Source organism: Pithys albifrons, chromosome 4 (assembly GCF_047495875.1).
Source record: "Pithys albifrons albifrons isolate INPA30051 chromosome 4, PitAlb_v1, whole genome shotgun sequence".
NCBI classification, from domain to species: domain Eukaryota; kingdom Metazoa; phylum Chordata; class Aves; order Passeriformes; family Thamnophilidae; genus Pithys; species Pithys albifrons.
The window spans coordinates 2,842,549-2,866,338 of NC_092461.1; the positions used below are offsets into that span (position 1 = coordinate 2,842,549).

Genomic DNA, 23,790 nt, shown 5'->3' on the forward strand with positions numbered 1-23,790 from the left:
TGTCCTGAGTGTTTGATTCTTTCAGTATTTCCCAAAAGGAGATTTTGGGAAAGTGTCCTCCCTCCATGTGCTTTTGCCCCTTGATGACTGAATTTACCTGATTTATTTGTGTGGGGTTTTGTTTAATTTGTTCTGGCACAAAATAAAGGCACAACACCAGAAATCACGAGAAATTTTATTTCCCCTCCTTCTCTCTTTCTGCTTTTCTGTCCTTCCTTTCCTGGTGACCCCTTGCACTTGTCACATATTCCTTATTTCTCTTTCTCCCTCCCTTTGCATCTTCCCAAATCCCTGACTTCACAAGGGTTGTGGGCAAAAGAAATGTAGTTCAAAGGGGGATTATGCAGAAAGACACAACTTTGTCCAAAATGTTGGTGATGTTGCTGAATCTCCTGCTGTTGTCCTGAGTGTTTGATTCTTTCAGTATTTCCCAAAAGGAGATTTTGGGAAAATCTCCTCCCTCCATGTGCTTTTGCCCCTTGATGACTGAATTTACCTGATTTATTTGTGTGGGGTTTTGTTTTATTTGTTCTGGCACAAAATAAAGGCACAACACCAGAAATCACGAGATATTTTATTTCCCCTCCTTCTCTCTTTCTGCTTTTCTGTCCTTCCTTTCCTGGTGACCCCTTGCACTTGTCACATATTCCTTATTTCTCTTTCTCCCTCCCTTGCCATCTTCCCAAATCCCTGACTTCACAAGGGTTGTGGGCAAAGGAAATGTAGTTCAATGGGGCCCTCTCTTGGCCTAATGGGGTAATTTAGCTCTGCCAACAGCACAGAACTATTTTTATGAATGAATTCCGGGTCTGTTGCATCACTTGACTTTCTTTGGGACCAAAACTGTTGCTCTCATCTCTGTGGTTTTTATCTGGCAGGTTGGTTGTTGGCTTTATTTTCTGTGTATGTTTTTGGAGGCAGAATCCAGGGGGGGGGAGTGTAGACCAGGTCAAATCCAACAAACCAATTTTTGCAGGACTTGTGTGCTGGTCCTGTTTGTTTTCTAAAAGACAAAATTTAAAATTCATGTTGTACTGCAGGGAACCATCAACTGCTTGATGATTTCTTCTAGAATTAGGGTTTGAAATTAGGCAGACTCTGTGTTTTCCCCCACCTTATTTCCTCTTGTTTTGTGGTGTTTGATCTCTTCATTATGTGTTGTCTTGTATTTTTAAGGTATTTATAACTTTTGTTTTGGTTTGCTTTATGTCTCTTGCTAACTGAAGTTTCTTCAGCTCCTCAGCCTTCCTGATTTTAATGCGTGTTTTTGCTGTTCCTGTCTAATTACCCTTAGTCACATAATTGTGTTGCCACTTTTTACTGTGATTAGTTTCTGATTTTTCCAGTTGCTGGAGAAGTTTGTGAACGGGCATTAATGGCCTGTGCTATGTTAGGGTTGGATGTTTTGCAGGGCAATTTTTCTTTTTTCTTTTTCTTTTTTCTTTTTCTTTTTTCTTTTTCTTTTTTCTTTTCCTTTTTCTTTTTTCTTTTTCTTTTTTCTTTTTCTCTTTTTCTTTTTCTCTTTTTCTCTTTTTCTTTTTCTCTTTTTCTCTTTTTCTTTTTCTCTTTTTCTCTTTTTCTTTTTTTCTCTTTTCTCTTTTTCTTTTTTTCTCTTTTCTCTTTTTCTCTTTTTCTCTTTTCTTTTCTTTTTTCTTTTCTTTCCTTTTTCTTTTCTTTTTTCTTTTTCCTTTTCCTGTCTCCCTTTCCTTTTTCCCTTTCATTTTTCTTTCCCCTTCTCTTTCTTTCCCCTTCTCTTTCTTTCCCCTTCTCTTTCTTTCCCCTTCTCTTTCTTTCCCCTTCTCTTCTCTTTCTTTCCCCTTCTCTTCTCTTTCTTTCCCCTTCTCTTCTCTTTCTTTCCCCTTCTCTTCTCTGTCTTTCCCCTTCTCTTCTCTGTCTTTCCCCTTCTCTTCTCTTTCTTTCCCCTTCTCTTCTCTTTCTTTCCCCTTCTCTTCTCTTTCTTTCCCCTTCTCTTCTCTTTCTTTCCCCTTCTCTTCTCTTTCTTTCCCCTTCTCTTCTCTTTCTTTCCCCTTCTCTTCTCTTTCTTTCCCCTTCTCTTCTCTTTCATCTTTCTTCTCTCTTCTCACTTCTCATGTGTGATTTTCCTCAATCAATTCCTCTCTATTAGTCCAGATAAAATCTGTGCTCAACTTTCCTGGCTATTTTTCAAGCCAGAGATGTTCAGGGCTTGTTGTGACTGTGCAGGCAAGAGGTGATGTCTCAGCAGCCTCTGCCCACAACTGTTCAGCAGCATGAAAAGCTGCTGTCCCACCCAGGCCTCCATTTAGAATAGAGAGCACTGCCTAAATTTCAAGGGGAATGGCCAAATGCCTTTCTGTTTGCAGTGTTGGCTTTGCAGATGGTATCTCATACATCTTTGAAAAGCTCAAGGTAAGAACACATGGCAGCAGTTCACTGGATTTTCCTCAAGTGTTTCTGCCTGGCAAGCACAAGAAGGACAAGAATATGGCTGGTTTTTAAAAGGGCATTTATTAGTCCTGCTGGAGCTTCTGGAGCACAGGGGAGAAAATGCACCCAGTGTTTGTGTGTGTTTGTTGGTTTGTGTGTGATGAGGAGGGTGATTCTACTGTGTGCTGTCACTCTGAGCAGTTTTGTCAATGTTCCTCATTTTTGGGTGTGTTTTCTTCACTCACAGTCGTTTAAGGAGGTGAGAAAACAATGTTTGAAAGTTGCTCAAATGCCAAAATTTGTTTAAAGTTAGAACTCGAGCTTCATTTTCTTCGTAGTGGGGGTTTAAAGTTTGAACTTGAGCTTCATTTTCTTCATACTGGGGTTTAAAGTTTGAACTTGAGCTTCATTTTCTTCGTAGTGGGGTTTAGTTTTGGCAGCGCTGACCTGTCTCAGTTCCCTTTGTACTGAGGGTTGCTCTCAGTGCTTAACACACCTTATAGTTAAAATATAAATTTTAGTTTCATAACTGTGAAATGTGATCTATCTGGACTTCAGCAAGGCCTTTGACACTGTCTCCCATAATATACTCCTGGAAAAGCTGGTAGCCCATGGCCTGGACAGGTGTACCCTCTCCTGGATTAGGAGCTGGCTGGAGGGTCGGGCCCAGAGAGTGCTGGTGAACGGAGCTGCATCCAGCTGGTCACCAGTGGTGTTCCCCAGGGGTCTGTGTCGGGTCCAATCCTGTTTAACATCTTTAGTGATGATTTAGATGAGGGGATTGAGTCCATCAGCAGCAAATTTGCTGATGACACCAAGTTGGGAGGGAGTGTCGACCTGCTGGAAGGCAGGAGGGCTCTGCAGAAGGATCTGGATAGACTGGAGAGATGGGCTGATTGCAGTGGGATGGAGTTCAACAAGGCCAAGTGCAGGTCCTGCCCTTTGGCCACCCCAACCCCCTGCAGCGCTCCAGGCTGGGCACAGAGTGGCTGGAGAGCAGCCAGGCAGAGGCACCTGGGGGGACTGAGGGACAGGAAGCTCAACAGGAGCCAACAGTGTGCCCAGGTGGCCAAGAAGGCCAATGGGATCCTGGCCTGGATCCAAACTAGTGTGGCCAGCAGGCCCAGGGCAGTGACCCTTCCCCGGGACTCTGCCTTGGGGAGGCCACACCTTGAGTGTTGTGTTCAGTTCTGGGCCCCTCAGTTGAGGAAAGAGATTGAGGGGCTGGAGCAGGGCCAGAGAAGAGCAACGAGGCTGGAGAAGGGACTGGAGCACAAGTGCTGTGGGGAGAGGCTGAGGGAGCTGGGAGTGTTTAGCCTGGAGAAGAGGAGGCTCAGAGGTGACCTCAGCACTGTCTGGAACTGCCTGAAGGGAAGTTCTGGCCAGCTGGGGGTTGGTCTCTTCTCCCAGGCACTCAGCAATAGGACAAGGGGGCACGATGGGCTCAAGCTCTGCCAGGGGAAATTGGAGAGCAGGAAAAAATTCTTTGCAGAGAGAGTGCTCAGGCATTGGAATGGGCTGCCCAGAGAGGGGGTGGATTCCCCATCCCTGGAGGTTTTTCAACTGAGCTTGGCCATGGCACTGAGTGCCATGATCTGGTAAAGGGACTGGAGTTGGCCCAAGGGTTGGACTTGATGATCTTGGAGGTCTTTTCCAACCCAATCACTTCTGTGATTCTATGATTCTGTGAACTGGGCTTGACTGTGAACAGCAAAGTCCAGCAATTTCAAGTTGCATTGACACAATATGATCTCATAGAATGTGGGTCAGCACAGCTGCCCAGACACCGAATTTAAAAAAAAAAGTACATTTTGCTACACATTTTCATTTCAAATTATCAACTTCAGCAACAGTAACACCTCCCAAGGTTCCATATGGAGGACAGGCAGGATCCTCCACGGCCATCCTGCCCTGCTGGGTGCAATAATGTGTTCCATGTCTCCCTTTGTAGGTGTGCCTGTATAGACAGGAGGGTGGTTTGAATCTCAGTGTGTGTTCTTTGCAAAGTGTGCACATTATGGGAGTAAATAGTGTATGTGGCTGCTTTGTCTGCTGAGAAACTGTGGAAAACGTGAGTGCACTTACAGGAAGTTGGGTGGGAGAGAGAAGAAAGTGTCTGAGGGCCAGAAAAGGAGATTAATGAAAGTGTTAGGTTGTAATCATACTGAGTGTGTTTTGTAACACCATAACGGGCTTTCTGGTAGGCAAGAAAGTGGGTAATACAAACAAGGGACCCTTAATACTGCCAGAGACTTTTTGGTTAATTTAAAATAAAAATAAAAATTCTGGTTTATTTACTTATTATAAGTGAATTCACCCCTGTTTTGCCTGGGTGAAAATGAAGATTGTATGGAGAGTGCTCAGGGATTGGAATGGGCTGCCCAGAGAGGGGGTGGATTCCCCATCCCTGGAGGTTTTTACACTGAACTTGGCCGTGGCACTGAGTGCCATGATCTGGTAAAGGGACTGGAGTTGGACCAAGGGTTGGACTTGGTGATCTTGGAGGTCTTTTCCAACCCAATCCATTCTATGATTCTGTGGAGGGGCCAGGAGTGAGAACTGCAGAATGGGACACTGGGGTTGAGTGGGAACATTATTAATTTCCTTTCCTCTTTTGTGTTTCCCTCCTTTTGCTCCTCCTGCACCACTCGTGGCCTTGCAGGTTTCTAAAGTCAACGGGATCACTCGACTGTCATCTCCGAGTGCGAACGCAGCCAGTGCCAAAAAGATGCGAGAGGTCAGACCTTCACCGTCCAAAACTGTGAGGTACACTGCAACAGTGACAAAGGGAACTGTCACATACACCAAAGCCAAGAAAGAACTGGTCAAGGAAACCAAACTAAATCACCACAAACCCAGTTCACCTGTCAACCACACAATCTCAGGGAAAACAGAAAGTAGCAATGCAAAAACCCGCAAACAGGTGCTATCCCTTGGAGCATCCAAGTCGAACAATTCCGCTGTTAATGGTGTGAAAGTCAATGGCAAGTTGAACCAAAAGACATGCACTAAGGAGGTGGGGAGGCAGTTGAGGGAGGGGCTGCGCAATTCCAAGAGGAGGCTGGAGGAGCCGAGTCAGACGGACAAGGTGCAGTCGCCCACCAAAAGGATGAAAGGCGCCGTCAACTCGGCAGAGGCTGCCGGCAAAAAGGCGGCGGCAGAAAAGCCTTTGCTGAACGGACATCTTAAAAAGGAAGTGCCGGAGAAGAGTTTGGAAAGGAACAGGCCCAAAAGAGCCACTGCTGGGAAGAGCACGCCAGGGAAACAAGCACATGGCAAAACTGACAATGCCTCCTGTGAAAATCGTTCTACCTCTCAAGCGGAGTCCTTGCACAAGCCACAAGACTCAATGGGAAAGCACGAAAAGGGCAGTAGTAAGTCTGGGTGGGGGCTGCTGGGGGAGATTCCCATCCTCAGGCCCTCCACCAAGGAATTCCACGACCCGCTGATATACATTGAGTCGGTCCGAGCTCAGGTAGAGAAGTATGGGATGTGCAGGGTGATCCCCCCCCCGGACTGGAGACCTGAGTGCAAGCTGAACGACGAAATGCGCTTTGTGACGCAGATCCAGCACATCCACAAGCTGGGCCGGCGCTGGGGACCCAACGTGCAGCGGCTGGCCTGCATCAAGAAGCACCTCAAATCTCAGGGCATTACCATGGATGAACTCCCACTCATAGGTAAGGGCTCTGCTCGGGTCCCTGTGCCACTTTATGTGCTCCCTTTTTGCTGTTATTCTGAACCCAACCCCTGCTCAACTCACCCCGCTTCTCTCCCTTCATCCACATCAGGCACAACGCAGGTAGGTTGTCACAGAGCTTTATGTTGCCATTTTCCTCCTGTGTGATTCACCCAGGGTCAAAAATGCCATGTGCTGCCTCTGGATTTCAGGATCTTCCCTTTTCTCTGCTCTTTATTTTTGCAGGTAGGACAGCTATGGACATTGCTGACCTTGCCTCAGAATATTTTGCAGACCTTTGCAGACATGTTTTCCACACAGGTTGCAGCATTGCCAAGCTTTAATACGTTTTTTTCCCCCCTCCTCTTCCTTTAAAAGCCTTTAACCAAAGGAGAAAGAAAATATCTCAGGACTGACTCGGTGTTTGGATACTCAGACACTTAAAATCACAAATTTGCAGTGACCTGCTGACATTTAACAACCATTAAGTGTCAAGAATAGGCAGTAAAATGTAGTTGATTGCAAAATGGAGGTTTCATTATTTCTCCCAGCAGGTGTCTGCCAGGGCTAATGCCTGAGTGAGAATCACTTATTTAACAGAATTCTTGGTTTATGGTCTGCTGTCAGATATGACACGTGACAAAAATGTGACAATACTTTGTAAAAACATGACAACAGCAGCATACAAATGAAGTGTGGAATGAGCCACCTCCATCTCTGCTGCCTTTGCAGCCGTGACAGAGGAGGAAACTCTTGGGTTTAGTTTTGTTGGCTCTTCCCTTTGTTTTTGAAGTGTTGGGAGTCAGGACCTGCCCACTTGAGGCAGGAGTTGTGCCTTTGGGGCATCGCCCCATCAGAGGATTATCAACACTACCTGGATTAAAGGACACTGTTTAAACTGTTTAAACTATTCACAACATTTCCTCCCCCTGTCCAGGTTTTCAAATTTCATTGATATCACATATGGTAAGTGAGGGAAAAGGAATGAAAGCACACAAAGAGATTGCAGAGCTGATGGGAACCAACGCAGGGAACAGCAGGGAAAGAACAGAATTTAAGGAGGAGGAACACAGTTAGCACTTTGTTGCAATATCCATGCAAAGACATTCAAGGAAATCTGAAAATTAAAATCACTCAAGCAGCAATAAGTGAACATTTTGTATGCCTAATGTATGCAATGCTTGTATGTTTATAGCAGGGAATAATGAATTAAGTTTCCACTGGCAAGGGAGAGGAGAAAATGTGCAAGACACATTAATACTCCTGGAACAATGTTAACTTTCTAATGAAATACCTGAACTCTGCATTAGGATGGCATTACTGTTAATTATTTGTATTATTTAAGCACCTGAGGGCCTAGTGAATAGGCAAGGACTCTGTTTGTGCTGGGTGCCATAACCACAGCAAACAGTGGGCTCTTAGAAAATTTACATCCTATATATCCTTTCTGTAGTTAATTTTTGACCTATCCCATGTTTAAAATCAAAAGGAAAATGGAGAGAAGAAGCTGGAGATCATCAGTGTACAAAGAGGAGGAAAAATCTGTTGGTTCCAGCAGGAAACCTATAAAATTTACATCCTATATATCCTTTCTGTAGTTAATTTTCGACCTATCCCATGTTTAAAATCAAAAGCAAAATGGAGAGAAGAAGCTGGAGATCATCAGTGTACAAAGAGGGGGAAAATCTGTTGGTTCCAGCAGGAAACCTATAAAATAATCTGTGGTGATAATAAATACCTGCTTATTTAAGGAGACATTCATACATATCCCTTCTTTCAGGGCCAAATCACATTCCCATTGATGTAAGTGGGAGCTTTGCCAACTGCTTGTGCAGTGCCAGCATTTGGCATTAAATACATACCTGAAGATCTAAGATTTTCTTCTTTAAAATGAGCTTGCTCACTAAGCAATTTAAAAATAGTCCTAACTGAGGGAAATTAAGGTAATTAAAAAAAAAAAAGTCAGACATTATCTCTGCATAACGTGTGCCAGATCTCTTATTTAAGCCATTTTGTGATAGGTGCTTATAAATGAGATTAGAACTCCCTTTTTTGTTGTTGTTGGTTTTTTTTCCCTGGTTTGTTGGTTTCTTTTTTCCTTCAGTCTTTCAAGGAAAGTTTAAGCAGCATGTTTAGGTCAATCCTGGAAAACATCAGCCTGAGATGTAAATGCTTCCCAGAGCTGTGACCGTGTGAAATGGAATTCTAATTGAGAGCATTTTGCAATCTCAGCTGTGGGCTCGGGGTGGAAGATGTGCTGCATCTTGCAGGGTGATTCTGAGCCATCCTTCCACCATGCAGGAGAAAATGGAATTGCTTCAGTAGCTCATGAACAGTGTTGAAAGCAGCACCTTCAGCTGGGTGTGTGCTGTGTGTCCCACTGGGCAACACAACCAGGGCTAGATCTGGACCACACTTCTTTCTGAGCTAGGAGGGTGGCACTCACCTTTATGGAGGTTGCTGAATCTGTTGGGATGAAAAGCCATCTTGAGTTGTGCCTTCAACTTGTGACCTGCACATACAAAAACCAGCAAAGTAAAAGCTTGTAATAGAGGCCAGCTTGAAAGTTGTGTTTATGTTGTGGAAGGTTAAAGAGGAAACAAAGGAAACCTGAAGGGAAGTTCTGGCCAGGTGGGGGTTGGTCTCTTCTCCCAGGCACTCAGCAATAGGACAAGGGGGCACGATGGGCTCAAGCTCTGCCAGGGGAAATTGAAGTTGGAGAGCAGAAAGAAATTCTTTGCAGAGAGAGTGCTCAGGCATTGGAATGGGCTGCCCAGAGAGGGGGTGGGTTCCCCATCCCTGGAGGTTTTTCAACTGAGCTTGGCCGTGGCACTGAGTGCCATGATCTGGTAAAGGGACTGGAGTTGGCCCAAGGGTTGGACTTGATGATCTCGGAGGGCTTTTCCAACCCAATTGATTCTGTGATTTTGTGAAACTTTTCAAACTTACTTCATTTTTTCCAACTCAGTGATTTTTACCTTTTCTCAGCTTCAAGACTTAAACCTCTTTAGGATCACCCCCAAATTTACTAAATAGGATAAATCTGCTCCTTCATGGCCCTGTCTCACCCTGATTATACACTACTCAAAGGTTAACCCTTGGTTATGGCTGCAGCCAAATTCCTTTTCCCCCTCTCCACACCTTTGCCCAGTGCTGTGTGGGCAGCATTAATGGGAGCAGCCTCTGATGCTGCCCTGCCTTGGTCACTGCCACTGTCACCCAGGATTGCACTGCTGAGCTTTCCTTCTCACTGGGCTGGCACAAGTGGGGAAAGCAGAGGAAGAAGGAAAACTGAAATCAGCAGAGAATCATCTGCAGCACAGGACAGGGGTAGTTTGAAAACAGTGTGATGCTGCAGGATGATGTGACTGGCCCTGAAGATGCTGTAGCTGCTCATCCAGCAGTAAATATTTACCAAAATGCTGCTTCTTGCCCCTCTCTGTTGTGCAGTGGCATTTCTGAGTGCTCTGTGATGGCTGTGGCATAAAGGGTTTTTATTTTCTCAAAGGAAAAGGCAAAGGAAGGACAATGTGGCAGCAGAGACGTTGCCGTGGGTTTTGTATTAATGCTCTTTCCCCCTGTTGAATTGTAGGTGGTCCATTTCTTCCCTCTGTCCACTGATGATTTATTTCTGTGCTTTGAGAGTGTTTATTACGTTTCTTTTATTGTTCTTCTTGCATTTGGCTGCTTTCTGTGCTGCAGTTTGTATAATCCTCCATTTTTATTTTTTTGACTGGGGTGTGAAATGTGCAGGTCATCTTAAAATGTGCAAAACCAGAGTGGAATATAGAATATGGATGGCCTCAGACTGGAAGAATAATGTGTCTGGAACTTTTCTGTGCAGTTGCAGGCTCCAGCCCCAAACAATCCACTGCCTCCCTTGGGTTTTTATAAGGATTTTTCCACCCTAAGTGAAATGAATGATGTTACTGAGTTCCTTTCAAATAATGATTTTATTCAAGGTGTTGTGCAGACATCAGATAATTGATGTTTTGCCTCCAGAAAGGACAGGCACTTGTCTTTTTTGATGGCCAGTACCCAGCTTGAGACTTCTTTTGTTTCAGGCTGGTGTAAACCAGATGTGGGACTGGTGGGTGGGCGATGTGGGACTGGTGGGTGGGCGATGTGGGACTGGTGGGTGGGCGATGTGGGACTGGTGGGTGGGCGATGTGGGATTGGGGGTGGGTGATGTGGGACTGGTGGGTGGGTGATGTGGGACTGGGGGTGGGTGATGGCAGGGTGGGTGTGTGGGCTCTTAAAGAGCTGGGCCACTCTCCTCTCCCCAGCTGCTGGGTAAGGATGCAAGTCAGGAGGTGGGTTGGGGTTCTCTGAGAAGAGAAGGGAAGGAAAATCAAGGAGAAATGCAAATTTCCTCAGAGAGAAGGCTGTTGAAAATAGCAGAATACAGCCTGCCATGTGGATTTTAAGTTAGCACAAGAGCATGGAGGCAGGAGGCCACCAGGACAGGGCCAGTTGTGCCCAGTGCCCATGTGACTGGAGCTGTGGGTGCCCTGTCCTGGCTGCAATGAGCTGCCTGCAGCTTTGCTAACCTTCCCCTGTGTTTCCCTCTCTCCTGCCCTCTGCCTGGCCCACGCTGCACCCCAGGAGGCTGCGAGCTCGACCTGGCCTGCTTCGTGCAGCTGATCAACGAGATGGGGGGGATGCAGCAAGTGACTGACCTCAAGAAGTGGAACAAGCTGGCGGACCTGCTGCGCATCCCCAAAACGGCGCAGGACAGGCTGGCCAAGCTGCAGGAAGCCTACTGCCAGTACCTGCTCTCCTACGACTCCCTCTCCCCCGAGGAGCACAAGAAACTGGAGAAGGAGGTCTTGCTGGAGAAGGAGATCCTGGAGAAGAGGAAAGGACCCCTGGAGGGACATTCGGAGAATGCCTACAGGTTCCACTCCCTGCCGCGGTTCGAGCCCAAGAACGGGCTCATCAACGGCGTGGTGCACCGGAACGGCTGCCGCGGCCGGGGCAGGGAGCCCGACGCGCCCCTCAAGACGGGCCGGCGGCGGCTCTTCGCTCAGGAAAGGGACACCATCACCCCCAGGGAGGAGGAGGAGGACGAGGAGGGAGTTCTGAGCGACCTGCACAAGTGTATATACAAGGTAAGGAGGCAGGCACTGCCCCGTCGGTTCTGCTGCTGTCCGGGGGCCATCTGGGTGCCAACCTGCCAAACCCCAGGGCAGCAGGGTGATATCACGGGCCAGTGTGTGTGCCCAGGTGGCCGAGAAGGCCAGTGGGATCCTGGTCTGGATCAGCAATAGCGTGACCAGCAGGCCCAGGGCAGTGACCCTTCCCCTGGACTCTGCCTTGGGGAGGCCACACCTTGAGTGTTGTGTTCAGTTCTGGGCCCCTCAGTTGAGGAAAGAGATTGAGGGGCTGGAGCGGGGCCAGAGAAGAGCAACGAGGCTGGAGAAGGGACTGGAGCACAAGTGCTGTGGGGAGAGGCTGAGGGAGCTGGGGGTGTTTAGCCTGGAGAAGAGGAGGCTCAGAGGTGACCTCAGCACTGTCTGGAACTGCCTGAAGGGAAGTTCTGGCCAGGTGGGGGTTGGTCTCTTCTCCCAGGCACTCAGCAGTGGAACAAGAGGGCACAAGCTTTTCTGGGGGAGGTTTAGGTTGGATATGAGAAAGAAATTCTTCACAGAGGGACCAGGCACTGGAATGGGCTGCCCAGAGAGGTGGTGGACTCACCATCCCTGGAGGTTTTCAAGATGAGATTGGACATGGCACTGAGTGCCATGATCTGGTGATCACAGTGGGGTTGGATCAAGGGCTGGACTTGATGATCTTAGAGATCTCTTCCAACCCAATCCATTCTATGGTTGTCACAACCAGGGGGCTGGTGGCTTTGTCCCCCTCTGCCTGGCTCTTGCAGGATGCCTGGAAAGGCTCAGAGGCATCATTGTCATAACAAGATGCACTGGGCTCTGCCCCCCTTCATCTCCTCCTGAGAGGGTCCCTGAATATCTCTGCCCAATTATCCTTGCAGACACAGATCTTATTTTCATTTTCTGGTGACATTTAAAGTAATGTTCTGCTTCCTCATTCCTGCTCCTTGCAGATCTCTGGCTGAGTCAAGTAGTGCTTCACATCCAAACTAACATCACTGGAAATGCTGCTGCATTTAGAAAGGGCAAATGGAAATATTTTCATCCTCGATGCCAGATTGTGCTCAGCACTTACAGTCACATGGACACTTAGTCTTCCACATACCAAGCCCATCCATTTCCAAAGGAATGCTGACTCTTCCACTGTATTTTCCTTGGCACTCTGCTGCTTTGGAGCAGGACTTGGCACAGCAGTGCAGTTTTGAGTTGTGTTGGACTGTGTGGCTGTGCTCTGGGAGAAACACTGAGTGTGCCCAGTGAAGGAATCCACTGTTCTTCCCCTTCAGTCTCCTTTCCAGCACCAGGAGCTGAAGCCAGATAGCCCAAAATGACTTATTGTTCAGCTATTCAGGGACTGCATGAGCTCATGACTTGAGCTTTAAAAGCTTGGTTCAGGTTTCTTTTGCAGCCTGTTACGATTTGTCAGCACAAAATATTTTACTTGGGGCCTCTGGCCTCAATCCCACCTCTGAAAAGCAATCTCTGTGCCATGCTGCCCTTGCAGAGCAGCTGATCTAATGACAGCAGCTTTTGTGAATAGTGAAGTGGCATTTCTGGGCTTAATATCCTGTGCTTAATGACAATTAAATGAAAAATTTGATACAACTTGCCCTGACTGCTGCATGAACTTAGTGGGGAAATGCCTCCTCCTTCTCCAGTGCAAGCCCCATTTTGAAGTTTAGAAGATACAAAGTCACTCAAAAAGATTGGGATTTGTGAGAAATATCCTATTTGGACTCAGAAAACAAAACCATCAGCAAAGTGCAGGTGGTACAACCAGAGATCCCTCCTGTGCAGCACCCTGAGAGCAGAGAGGGGAGTGGAGCTTGGGGGGAAAGCACTGCAGGAGGATTGTTAAATCAAACCTCAAGGTGTAGAAATTGGGCAGCAGTTTTGCTGTACCAGAGCAGCCCACAAGACCTGAAATTACTGGAGTTCACTACAAGGCTTTTTAATAAGCCTGAGAGAAGGTGGTGTTGGCATCAGAAATAAGCAGAGGGTGTTTCGTGGCATTTAATGAAACAAGCCCTTTAATGCTGTGTCTGTGAGGGGGAAAATGTTCTTTGCCTATTAATGTTTCTGAGAAAATTTGATCAACAGAAAGTGCCCTCGTGTTACAGTTTCCAGAGATGATGATGGATTGTAATGGTCCCTTTGTAAAGCACGTGGCTGATTCTATTTAAAAATGACAAACACACAAAAACCCCAAACAAACAAAACACACCCCCCCCCCCCAACAAAAATAAAAATAAAAACCCAACCCAACCAACGAACCAAAAAAACCAAACCCAAAATCCCATGCCTTTGATAAATAGCCAGGCCAGTAGCTGGAGGGCAGGAGGAAAACATCACAATCATATGGCTGCAGTCCAGTTCAGACCATAAGGTCTGTGCCTCACACTCTGGAGAGGTTTCTGCTCCTAAATATCTTGCTTTTCTACCCCACTAATAAAAGCCCATCATTTCTGAGGATGTGAAGTAAACTGCTGACACCAAAGAAGGATGTGATGCAAGATTTTCACTCTTCTCTCCCCACTTTTAGCTCTGACAATACTTTAAAAATCTGTACTGGAGCTGACTGAAAGCAGCTTTTGTTTCCACACAGAGCAAACCAAAGGCTTTTTAGCAGAGCCACTGGAGGGACACAGAAGAAATCACCAATAGAAGTGTCAGCCCCACATGAAACTGTCCTGGAAATCCCATGCTGAGCTCCCTTCAGCCAAGGACTCAGCATTTTGGGACTGCCCTTAATAGGAGTCCCTCCTTTCCATCCCTGGCTGTTGTGAAATCTCTGGTTTCTGCTCAGCTTTTTGCTTGCTTTAATATCCTTATATTGATGGCATTGCAGTGTCCTTTGCTGGTGGTGATGCTGCCCCTGGGTTGGTTGGTTTGTCCTCACAGCCTCTGCCACAGACAGAAGAATCAAGAGAGGAAAAGGAGTTTCTTTTCCTTAAACCTTCCTCTCTGTTACTGTCACAGCTACAGAGTCTCTGCTCTGTGGCTTGAAGCTCCAAGGACAGTTGTTGAACTGCTGAGATCCCTTTCAGGGTGTTGGAAAAAGGGTATTTTATTCTTCACCAATTCCTGTTTTGGTTAAAATGCTCCATTGCAGCATTGGAAATTGTTTTCTGAGTTGGCATTAGCAAATTTTATGGAACCCAACAAAACAACATAAACAGACAACAAAAACCCCTCAACCATTTAATTGGTGTTTTTAGGAGACCTAAAAGACACCAAATTCTTGATAGAGGGAGAAACAGGTATATACAATTTTAAAGGGTTAAACTGTTCAGGTTTTCCACTTTGTTTTTCCTTGCTTGCTGTATATCTGAAACATGGACCTGGGTAGTCCTTTTTTTTGTTTCTCTGGGTGAGCCAAAGGCAAGTTGCAGAAAGGAGGAAGGTGCTGCAGAGTGTGTTGGTTTGCAAGGGGTGAGGTTGTGTCCAAGTGAGATGACTCAGTGCAGGCCCTGCATTTTACAGGAGGGTGTGTTGTAAAATGCTGCCTCAATAAACAATTCACAAGGGCATTTAAAAGGAGAAGGAAATTGCTTATTGGATCACAGAGAATCCAGCTCTGAAATTTATGGGAATCAGAGTTGCCCCAGGCCCTGGGCATTTCACAAAGTTTTCTGTTAAAGCTAATTATGCTGCATTCAATTAAAAAAATGACAATGTTACAACCATCTGAGCATGGCAGAGTGATAGACTTGGCCTCTGGGGGAAAGCTGCTTGTATAGTTCTTTTCTAGTTTACTCTTGGTCATAGTTATTCAATAAATTAAACACAAGAAAAGGCTGAGGTGGTTTGGCAGATCTGTTTGAAATTGCCAAACTAGAAAGGTAATAGCCCAAGTAATGAAGGGTTCATTTGTGGGCTGAAAGGAGCAGGTGGGTTCTGGGGCTTTGCCTTCAAAGCCTCCCAGAGCATCTGGGGCTGTAGCTGTGTATGGAAGTGTCTGGAAACTGGTACAGCTCAGCAGAAAACCAAATGAGATGCTCTTCACACAGAGCTCCTGCAGCAGGGCCAGCAAAGAGTGCAAGTGCCCTCATTCAGCAGGTCCACTGCATTTTGCTGTGCCCAGCCCTGTAATAGCAGGTCCTGGTTCCTGCCATTGGAGCTGCCCTCACTGAACTGAGCAGAACTGGCTTTTGTAGGCAGGTGATTGCAGCAGTCTTGGTAAACTCTGCTTTTTGTGGCCACCTTCCATTACACCCAATACTGAGCATTTCTCTGAATTTTCTAAGTCTTTTTCACCTGTTTCTCTGTGTGTATAAAGGGTGTAGCCACGTGGTCCTTGGATCAAGTATTGGATGTGGCTGTAATTTATTTTCTGAGGTGTTTTCCCTCAGGTCCCAAATGAGCTTTAGACCCATCCCCTCTCCTGGAGACATTGTCCTCTTGCCCTTTGTTGCCATCTGGGCTGGAGCCTGTAAGGAAGAGAGTGGGGACAGCAGGAATGGAGGCATTTTTAAACCTTCACTTCTGACTTTACTGTGTTTTTCCACAGGGTAGGTCTGTTTCTTTAACAACCTTCTACCGAACAGCCAGGAACATCATGAACATGTGCTTCACAAAGGAGCCCACAGTAGCTGAAGTAGAGGTGAGGTCAACTCAGGAGGTGGGCAGGGCTTTTGTTGAGTGTGGGGTTTCAGTATAGTTGACAATCAAGCAGTACCAGACTCAGTTTAAGGCTGTCTGGTTTTGGAGAAAAAGAAATGGTTTGGCAGGCACGGTGCTGATTCTTCCTTTTTAATGTTCTGAACATTTTTAATAAAGGCCTTGATGAGAAGAGAAGGAATTCTTAATCTGACACACGCTGAAGCACAGGAGCCAGGAGGATCTAAATTGTCTTCCTAGTTCATTGTCACTTGTAATTATTTATATTCTCATTTTTGTGTTGAATCACATTGAGGCTGTGAAAGCCCTTTGAATTTCTGGGGTTTATATTTCAGTGAGAGGTCCCTTCCTTTGTTCAGCAAATTCAAAATGCATCCCTGTTTGTGTTGCCACAGCAAGAGTACTGGAGGATAGTGGAGCAGAAGGATTGCCATGTAGCAGTGCATTGTGGAAAAGTGGACACCAACACCCACGGGAGCGGCTTTCCCGTGGGAAAATCGGAACCATTTTCAAGGTAAGGTCCCCAAACCCCCCTGTTTTGTCACCTCCCTGCAGCTGGGCAGAGCTGGGGGCACTGTGGGTGGGCACTGGGAACCTGCACTGACCCGTGTGTGCCTCTGTGTCCCCCCTCTGTCCCACAGGCATGGGTGGAACCTCACAGTCCTTCCCAATAACACGGGATCCATCCTGCGACATCTTGGTGCTGTGCCTGGTAAGCAAAGGGGCTCTGCTGTCTTGCAGCTGGTGGCAGTGTCCTCTGAGCATGGTGGCAGTGCCACCCTAGGCTTGTCCCTCCCTCTGCTCACCTGCTGGCTGAGCAGGCACCCAGTGGTGTGTGAAGGAGTGAAGGCAGAGCAGGAACTGGTGGATAGTTCTATACTCTTATCATACTTGCAGTTGTTCCTTGTTGGTGGCACTGTCCTCTGAGCCTGGTGGCAGAGCCACCCAAGGCTTGTCCCTCCCTCTGGCCCCTCTGCTCACCTGCTGGCTGAGCAGACATCCAGTGGTGTGTGAAGGAGTGAAGGCAGTGCAGGAACTGATGGATAGTCGAGACCATGTTCTTGTTGTACTTGCAGTGCACCTTGTTGGTGGCACTGTCCTCTGAGAGTGGTGGCAGAGCCACCCAAGGCTTGTCCCTCCCTCTGCTCACCAACTGGCTGAGCAGACACCCAGTGGTGTGTGAAGGAGTGAATGCAGAGCAAGAACTGGTGGATAGTTCCATATTCTTGTCATACTTGCAGTGCCCCTTGTTGGTGCCAGTGTGTCACTGTTCCTCTGTGCCAGAGGCAGGAAGGGCAGAGCCTGCAGCTTCCTGGCTTGGAAAAGCAGCCCTGGGCAGAGCAGCACACAGGATTTCTGCTGGATTGTCACCAGTTCTCCAGCTGCACATCCAGCATTGCAGTTTGTTGGCAGGAACATGAGCTGGAAGCATCATGGCATCTCCTGTGCAGGTGTTGAGCCTGAATAAACCAGTTGGGAAACAGGATATTTGTTTAAAAGATGCTCAACATGAAGCAATCCTCTGGTCAATGGCACTGAGCTTGAATTATGGGTATTTGTGGATTCTCCAAAGAATAAAAGAATTCTATTTAGCTATTAGAATACAAATATCTTCAAGGGCACTGTAATTGGCCAGTAGATATTTTCCTAGTGGAAAATGCTGAGTTTGTTAAATTATTTCCTGTGAATTATTCACTCTGATAGGCACTTAAAACTTCTAAGAGGATCAGCTCACAGGTAGCATAACATTTTCAACTTAAATACCCTCTCAAACTGTTTTTCAATTCCAAACTGCAGTTAATCAAAACTCATTTTTCAATCTCTGTTTCAGGAGTGACAATTCCTTGGCTAAATATTGGCATGGTCTTTTCTACCTCATGCTGGTCTCGAGACCAAAATCACCTTCCATACATTGACTACTTACACACTGGTGCTGATTGCATTTGGTAGGTATTCTGCTTTGGTTTGGTTTCCCTGCATTGCCTGCTCTGTGCTGGTGTTACCAGCAGCCTGTGCAGTGCCTTTTGCAGGAGTGAATCTCTCCCAGAAGGTGCAGAGTGTGTGTGTGTGGTGACAGCTTTAATGGGAAAACGTGGTACAAACTTAGGAGGTGAAAGAGCCCTTTCTGAATTCAGTGGTACTGCAGGTGATGGGGATTTAGTTTGCAGGGAATGATGGAGAAAGCAGGTGCTGCTGCCATGGCATATTCCTCTCTGGCAGGCTGCTGAGACTGATGTTTCTACCCAACACCATCATCAGTGAAACCAGTGAATGATAAGTTGTATGAGTGTGTTTCTTAATGAGATAAAAATGGAATAAACAGAGAAGAAAGTTATTTAAATGGTGCCTCCCTGCCCAGGTGAGAAGCTGGTTCCCTTTTAACACTTCCAGTGGTTCCCCTCTGGAGCTCAGAGCTCTGGGAGCCTTTGGCTCCCAGTGTGGTGTGACAGAAGGGGGTCTGCAGGGTCCCCTTTGCCTCCAGAGGTCCCCACAGGGGTAGTGGCATCACCATCAGCTGCTCTTTATTCACCTGCAAAGGGTGAGCTCCTGTTTCTCAGCTGCTGCTGATGTGCTGATCCAGCTGTCACTGGGAAAGCACGTGGCCCAGAAAAAGGGATTTGAAATCTGGAGAAAAACCATTAAAGTAGGATCCTCCTCTCTCTAAAAATGTTAAGTTGAATGAGTATTTTACATGTGAGCATACCAAGGGGTGAAGGTAAATGGTGGATTATGCTGGATCTGAGAATTTGTTGCTTTCTGTCATGGGCATTTCATGGCTCCTCTCCCTCTTCTGAGAGTCAGGAATCTGTAATATTTTGTAATATACTGTCAGGACAAATTGCTGAGCAAGCTGTGTTGTCCTGAACCTTGGGTATGTCTGTTTCTCTCTGAGAACCAGCTCAGGAGATGCAAAATTGTGTTTTGGTGCTGTCAGAATGAACACCACTATTGCTGGTTTCTCTCCTCTGATTCTCCAGAGCACTGAGATTTTACATTTCTATTTTGGGCATTTTGTGAACACCATCAGACTGAGTCTAAATAATCAGCTTTCCTTCAGCCCTCAGTGTTTTACCAAACAGAACTGTGTGGGAAAGCCTGTGTTTAATTTCTCTCCTTTAATCAATGTCCTGCTTTGAATTGCCTATTTCTGTGTAGCTGGGGACCATTTTTCCTCCACAGTAAATCTTTTCTCTCCCTCTGACACCACCACAGGTATTGCATTCCTGCTGCAGAGGAGAACAAACTTGATGATGTGGTACATACCCTGCTGCAAGCCAATGGCACTCCAGGGCTGGAAATGCTTGAAAGTAATGTCATGGTAGGTGCCCAGTGGGGAGGTGCTCCCAGCTGAGCTCCCAGGGCTCACCAGGAGCCTGCTGGGCTGGGTTTTGTTTAGGGTTTGTATTACACTCCAGTGATGCACAGGGTGTTGTTGGAATTTGGCTGCTTCCTGTTTACCCACATGGCATTTTTCTAACAGAGCTCACATGTTAATATAAAAATAAATGTGGCAGTGCAATAAATTTCTATTTTTAATACTGTATTAAATCTCACAAAGGGAGTGGTTTTTAATCAGTTCATCTGCCATGACTGATACTTATCCAGAATCCCAGACTGTTCTGAGCTGGAAGGGACCCACAAGGACCATCGAGTCCAACTCTTCAGTCAATGGCCCACACAGGGGATTGAACCCATGACCTTGGCATTGTTACAACCAAGTTTTAACCCACTGAGCTCATCTCAGGGTCAATATGTTATGATGCCAGCCTGGATAGGAGAAGCCTAATACTACTTGAAGTGTTTTTGCATCCTTTTTTTTGTGGATAACAATTCCCATTCAGTGTATTTAAATATAAATCTGGGAGAGCCCATAAGAAAACAAACCCTCCCTGAGCTATCCATGTTAATACCTAACAGAGGTAGCAGGATGGATTCAGTGCCAGGCTGGGAAAAAGACCTGGATGGAAACCCAAATGGGTTGCATTGCTTTGTGCAATAGCAAGACTTTGTGTCTGAGATTGAAACCCAAATGGGCTGCATTGCTTTGTGCAGCAGCAGACTTTGAGATTGCAAACCAAATGGGCTGCATTGCTTTGTGCAGCAGCAGATTTTGTGTCAGATTGAAGCCCAAATGGGCTGCATTGGTCTGTGCAGTAGCAGATTTTGTGTCAGATTGAAGCCCAAATGGGCTGCATTGCTTTGTGCAGTAGCAGATTTTGTGTCAGATTGAAACCCAAATGGGCTGCATTGCTTTGTGCAGCAGATTTTGTGTCAGATTGAAGCCCAAATGGGCTGCATTGCTTTGTGCAGCAGCAGATTTTGTGTCAGATTGAAGCCCAAATGGGCTGCATTGGTCTGTGCAGCAGCAGACTCTGTTTGAGACCATTTGGCAAGTGTAAGTTTAAGCTGATGGTTCCCCAAGAGCCACTTGTGGACTCCCCACTCCAAACTCCAGCACGTGCAGGAGGGAGCAGAGAGAACAGAGCTCAGCTCTGCTCCACAGGGAAGGGCATCTGAGTACAACAGCAGGTTCTGATGGGCTGTTTGTGTGTTTTCCTGCCCTGGCAGATCTCCCCCGAGGTCCTGTGCAGGGAGGGGGTCCGGGTGCACCGCACTGTGCAGCAGAGTGGGCAGTTCGTGGTCTGCTTCCCCGGAGCCTTCGTGGCCAAGGTGTGCTGTGGCTACAGCGTGTCCGAGTCGGTGCACTTTGCCACCACCCAGTGGACGAGCATGGGCTTTAAAACAGCCAAGGTAAGCTGAGGGAAAGACCTGGAATGCAATGGATGCTGGCACTGCCACCTAAAGGACAGCAAGGCAGGGGCGGTGGCACTGGGAGGCTGAGGACAACCAGTTTTTCTGGACTGTTAAAGAAATGAAATCCTGCAAGGCAGAAGGGGGTGCAGCGTTACCAGAAAAGTGACTGAGTTGTCAACTGACAGCTAAAACTTGTGTATATATGGAAAATTTGGAAGATTGTTATGCCAGACCACTTTGCAAGGAAGCTTTTCAAAAATCCCTTCAGAGCTAATGGTGATACATTGTAATATGCTTACTAATTTTATTTTTAAGTGATTTTTTTTTCTAGAACCACTAGAATCTCAGGTGCAAATATCTGAATAACTGTGCTTGTTTGGGTCCTGTGATAGGCAGGGTCAGTTCATACTCACATTCTGTGGCTTGTTTTTTCTCTGCCCCTTCATTCAGGAAAAGCTTTTGATCAGGGCAATTTCAGTTTTAATCGACTTGAAAATCCTTAAGTTCACTGACCAGCCCATCCAGTACTGACTGGAAATAAATGACCTTCCCATTCCCTTCCCACACAACTACCCAGGGCAGGTTGGCTGCAGAAACAGGTGACTTGTCCAGTCCTCGTGGTTCTGGCTGCACTTGTGTGTTCTTGGACAAGGAGTGTATGGCACTGACTGTGTTCCCAGCCTGCCCAGATACACTGTGGGTTGCAGAAACTATTTTGGTAGTTTTATAGCTAAGCCACTGGTAAATGATCATTTACAGCTGCAGGCCAAGTAATTAATATGTCCATAGTTGAGTTTTGCTTTTTTAGGGTTAATGGAATTCTCCCAGCCTGGTTATATTAACTGTATATTAACTTAGTTTGAAATAAAAAGGTTATTTTATTACATATTTATTTTGGGGGAAGGTGGGAATTGTGTGTGTGTATATACATATATATATATATATATAAATAAGGCATAAGAATCCTGAGCTACTCTGTCTGAACATACACAGTTATATTAACACCATGTGCTGTATTTATTGCTCTACTGAACACTTGTTTGATATCGTGGAAATGCAACTCCTGTAAGAGACAGAAATCACTATGCAGCAATTAAAAAGCTCTTGGTGCCTCCAGTTTTGAAGAACAGTTTCTTTGGATTAATTTTTAAGAACTTTGCACTGGGTAAACTCAGTAAGCTGAATCCAGCAGATTCCAGTCAGTGATAACCTGCCTTGGAAATGAAAAGTCACAGCTCTCACAAACGTTGCAAGAACCACATGTTGATATCAGAATAACTCTGGATGTACCTACTGCATTGTTCTTGTCCTTCTCTTTTTTTTCCCCCTTCTCTTTTCAAACTCTTATGTTCTCAACTCCCTTAAATTCTGGAAATTCCCCCATGGTTCCTTCTCTTTGCTAAGACACTTTGCCATGCTCAGAGCCTGGCTGGGGTTGTGCTTGGCAGAGGTGGGGAGATGTTCTGTGTCTGAGCAACTTTTGGACTGTTAAATGAACTCTGATCAACACCTGCACCTTCCTTGTCTGTTCCCCACAGCAATACTGACAGTTTTTAGCCCTTTGATACATTAATAACTCTGTTTTCACGCTGTGTTACTGTGACCTGAGTTTTTTATAGTGACTCTCTTTATATTACTAAACGATGTTGTTTGATTCCTGTATTGAATGACTGCTCAGTCTCCTTTAATACACAGAAAAATGAAATTCTGCATTGGAAATTGCATTGATTTCAGTTTAGAAGGAGTTGGGGAGAAGTGTTGGAATAAGAGTTTGCATAAGCCTGGGAAAGGGGACAGTCAGGTGTCACCTGGACCATGTGTGGGACCAGATTGCTGGCAAAAATAAAGAACAATTTCCAAGGGCAAGCCCCACTGAACACAGCATGGCCAAACACCAGGAGAAAGGAATCTCTGAAATGAAGCCAGAAATTCCCTTTGATGTCCCTAAGATGAAAATGCAAAGGAAACCACCTCTCTAACAAGATGCAATAAATACACAGAAGTGCAGACCAAAAAGGGATTTCAAAGAACCACTTCCTAAAGGCCAAAAGAAGTAGAATAAAATGAAAACAGGGCAACCACCACAGCTTTGGCAGCAAGGTCAGGGTCTCCAGGACCTTTTGGAAGGATGGATGGACAAGAGTTGCAGTTGACAGTCTGTGACCATTTCTGGAAGACCTTGGGAAAGATTCCTCAGAAAAAGCTCTTAAAGAAATTAATCTGCCATGGGCTCAGAGGTGAAGTTCACACACACCAAAAAATAACTTGATTTATTAAAAGAGAAGCAGAGGATGGGAACAAATGTTTTTATCATGGAGGGGAGGGGTTTTCTCTCAGGAATTTGTGTTAAGACCAGTTTAATGTATCCATAAATAATGCAGAGAGGAAAGTGAGTAGCAAAACTCATCCTTTACCCTGAGGAACCCTGGTAACAACAGCAAAAATTAATGCCATGAGGTGTTACAGAAATATTTTATGATCCTGAGTGATCCAAGTGAGAGGATGGTAGGGGAGGTTCAGTATTGATAAATGTTAAATTTAAATTTAAAAAATAATCCTAATTTGACAGACACAGCAAAGAGAAAAGAGATCTTTGGATTCCTATGGAGCAGTCAGCCAAATGCCCTGAACAAAAATGTATTAAATGTTAGGAATTAAAAGGACAGAACAGCCAACAAAGCAGAAGCACCACCCTGGCACTGTGTAGGGTCTTGGTGGCTTGTCCAGTTCTGAGCCCCTCATTGCAAAAAGGATTATAAAAGAAGTAGAAAAGGCACAGCAGAGATAGAAGATTAAAGTTATGAATTAGCCTCTGCATTAAATATAAGAGAAATACTCAGCCTGGGGAAAAAAAAGACTGAGAAATGTATGTGACAGCAAGAGCAGATCACAAATGCCTGCCCAGGGTCATGATCATGAATGTTCAGACTTCCAGGACAGTGAAGGAAATTAAAAGAAATAGTCAGGCAGCAGGACAAAAGCAAACCAAATTCAGTTTCAAAATACCTACCTGGATATTTCAGTATAGTATGGAAGAGAAAAATGTGCTTGGATGCAGAATTTCAGGTGAATGAAGAGATCAAGCCCAGCACAGAGTCAGGAGGTCCCTGAGCTGCCACCCAGCAGGTTTCCATTGCAGCCCCTCCCTGTGGCCTCCTATCCTGCCTGTGTGTGTTGCCTCTGTGGCTTTTGGTGGGGACAAGATGCCAAGCAAAT

The 23,790-nt window shown here is 45.9% G+C and overlaps 1 protein-coding gene across 1 annotated transcript in view; it reads left to right on the forward strand.

Moving 5' to 3' along the window:
• The window catches only part of JARID2 (jumonji and AT-rich interaction domain containing 2), a 235,351-nt gene that overhangs the window by 203,334 nt on the left and 8,227 nt on the right, over positions 1 to 23,790 (forward strand). The window contains exons 7-14 of the mRNA XM_071553208.1: positions 5,069 to 6,086; positions 10,691 to 11,196; positions 15,710 to 15,802; positions 16,215 to 16,333; positions 16,461 to 16,531; positions 17,651 to 17,765; positions 19,033 to 19,138; positions 20,389 to 20,571. Coding sequence (XP_071409309.1) covers positions 5,069 to 6,086; positions 10,691 to 11,196; positions 15,710 to 15,802; positions 16,215 to 16,333; positions 16,461 to 16,531; positions 17,651 to 17,765; positions 19,033 to 19,138; positions 20,389 to 20,571 — 2,211 coding nt within the window. The remainder of the gene's footprint in view (positions 1 to 5,068; positions 6,087 to 10,690; positions 11,197 to 15,709; positions 15,803 to 16,214; positions 16,334 to 16,460; positions 16,532 to 17,650; positions 17,766 to 19,032; positions 19,139 to 20,388; positions 20,572 to 23,790) is intronic.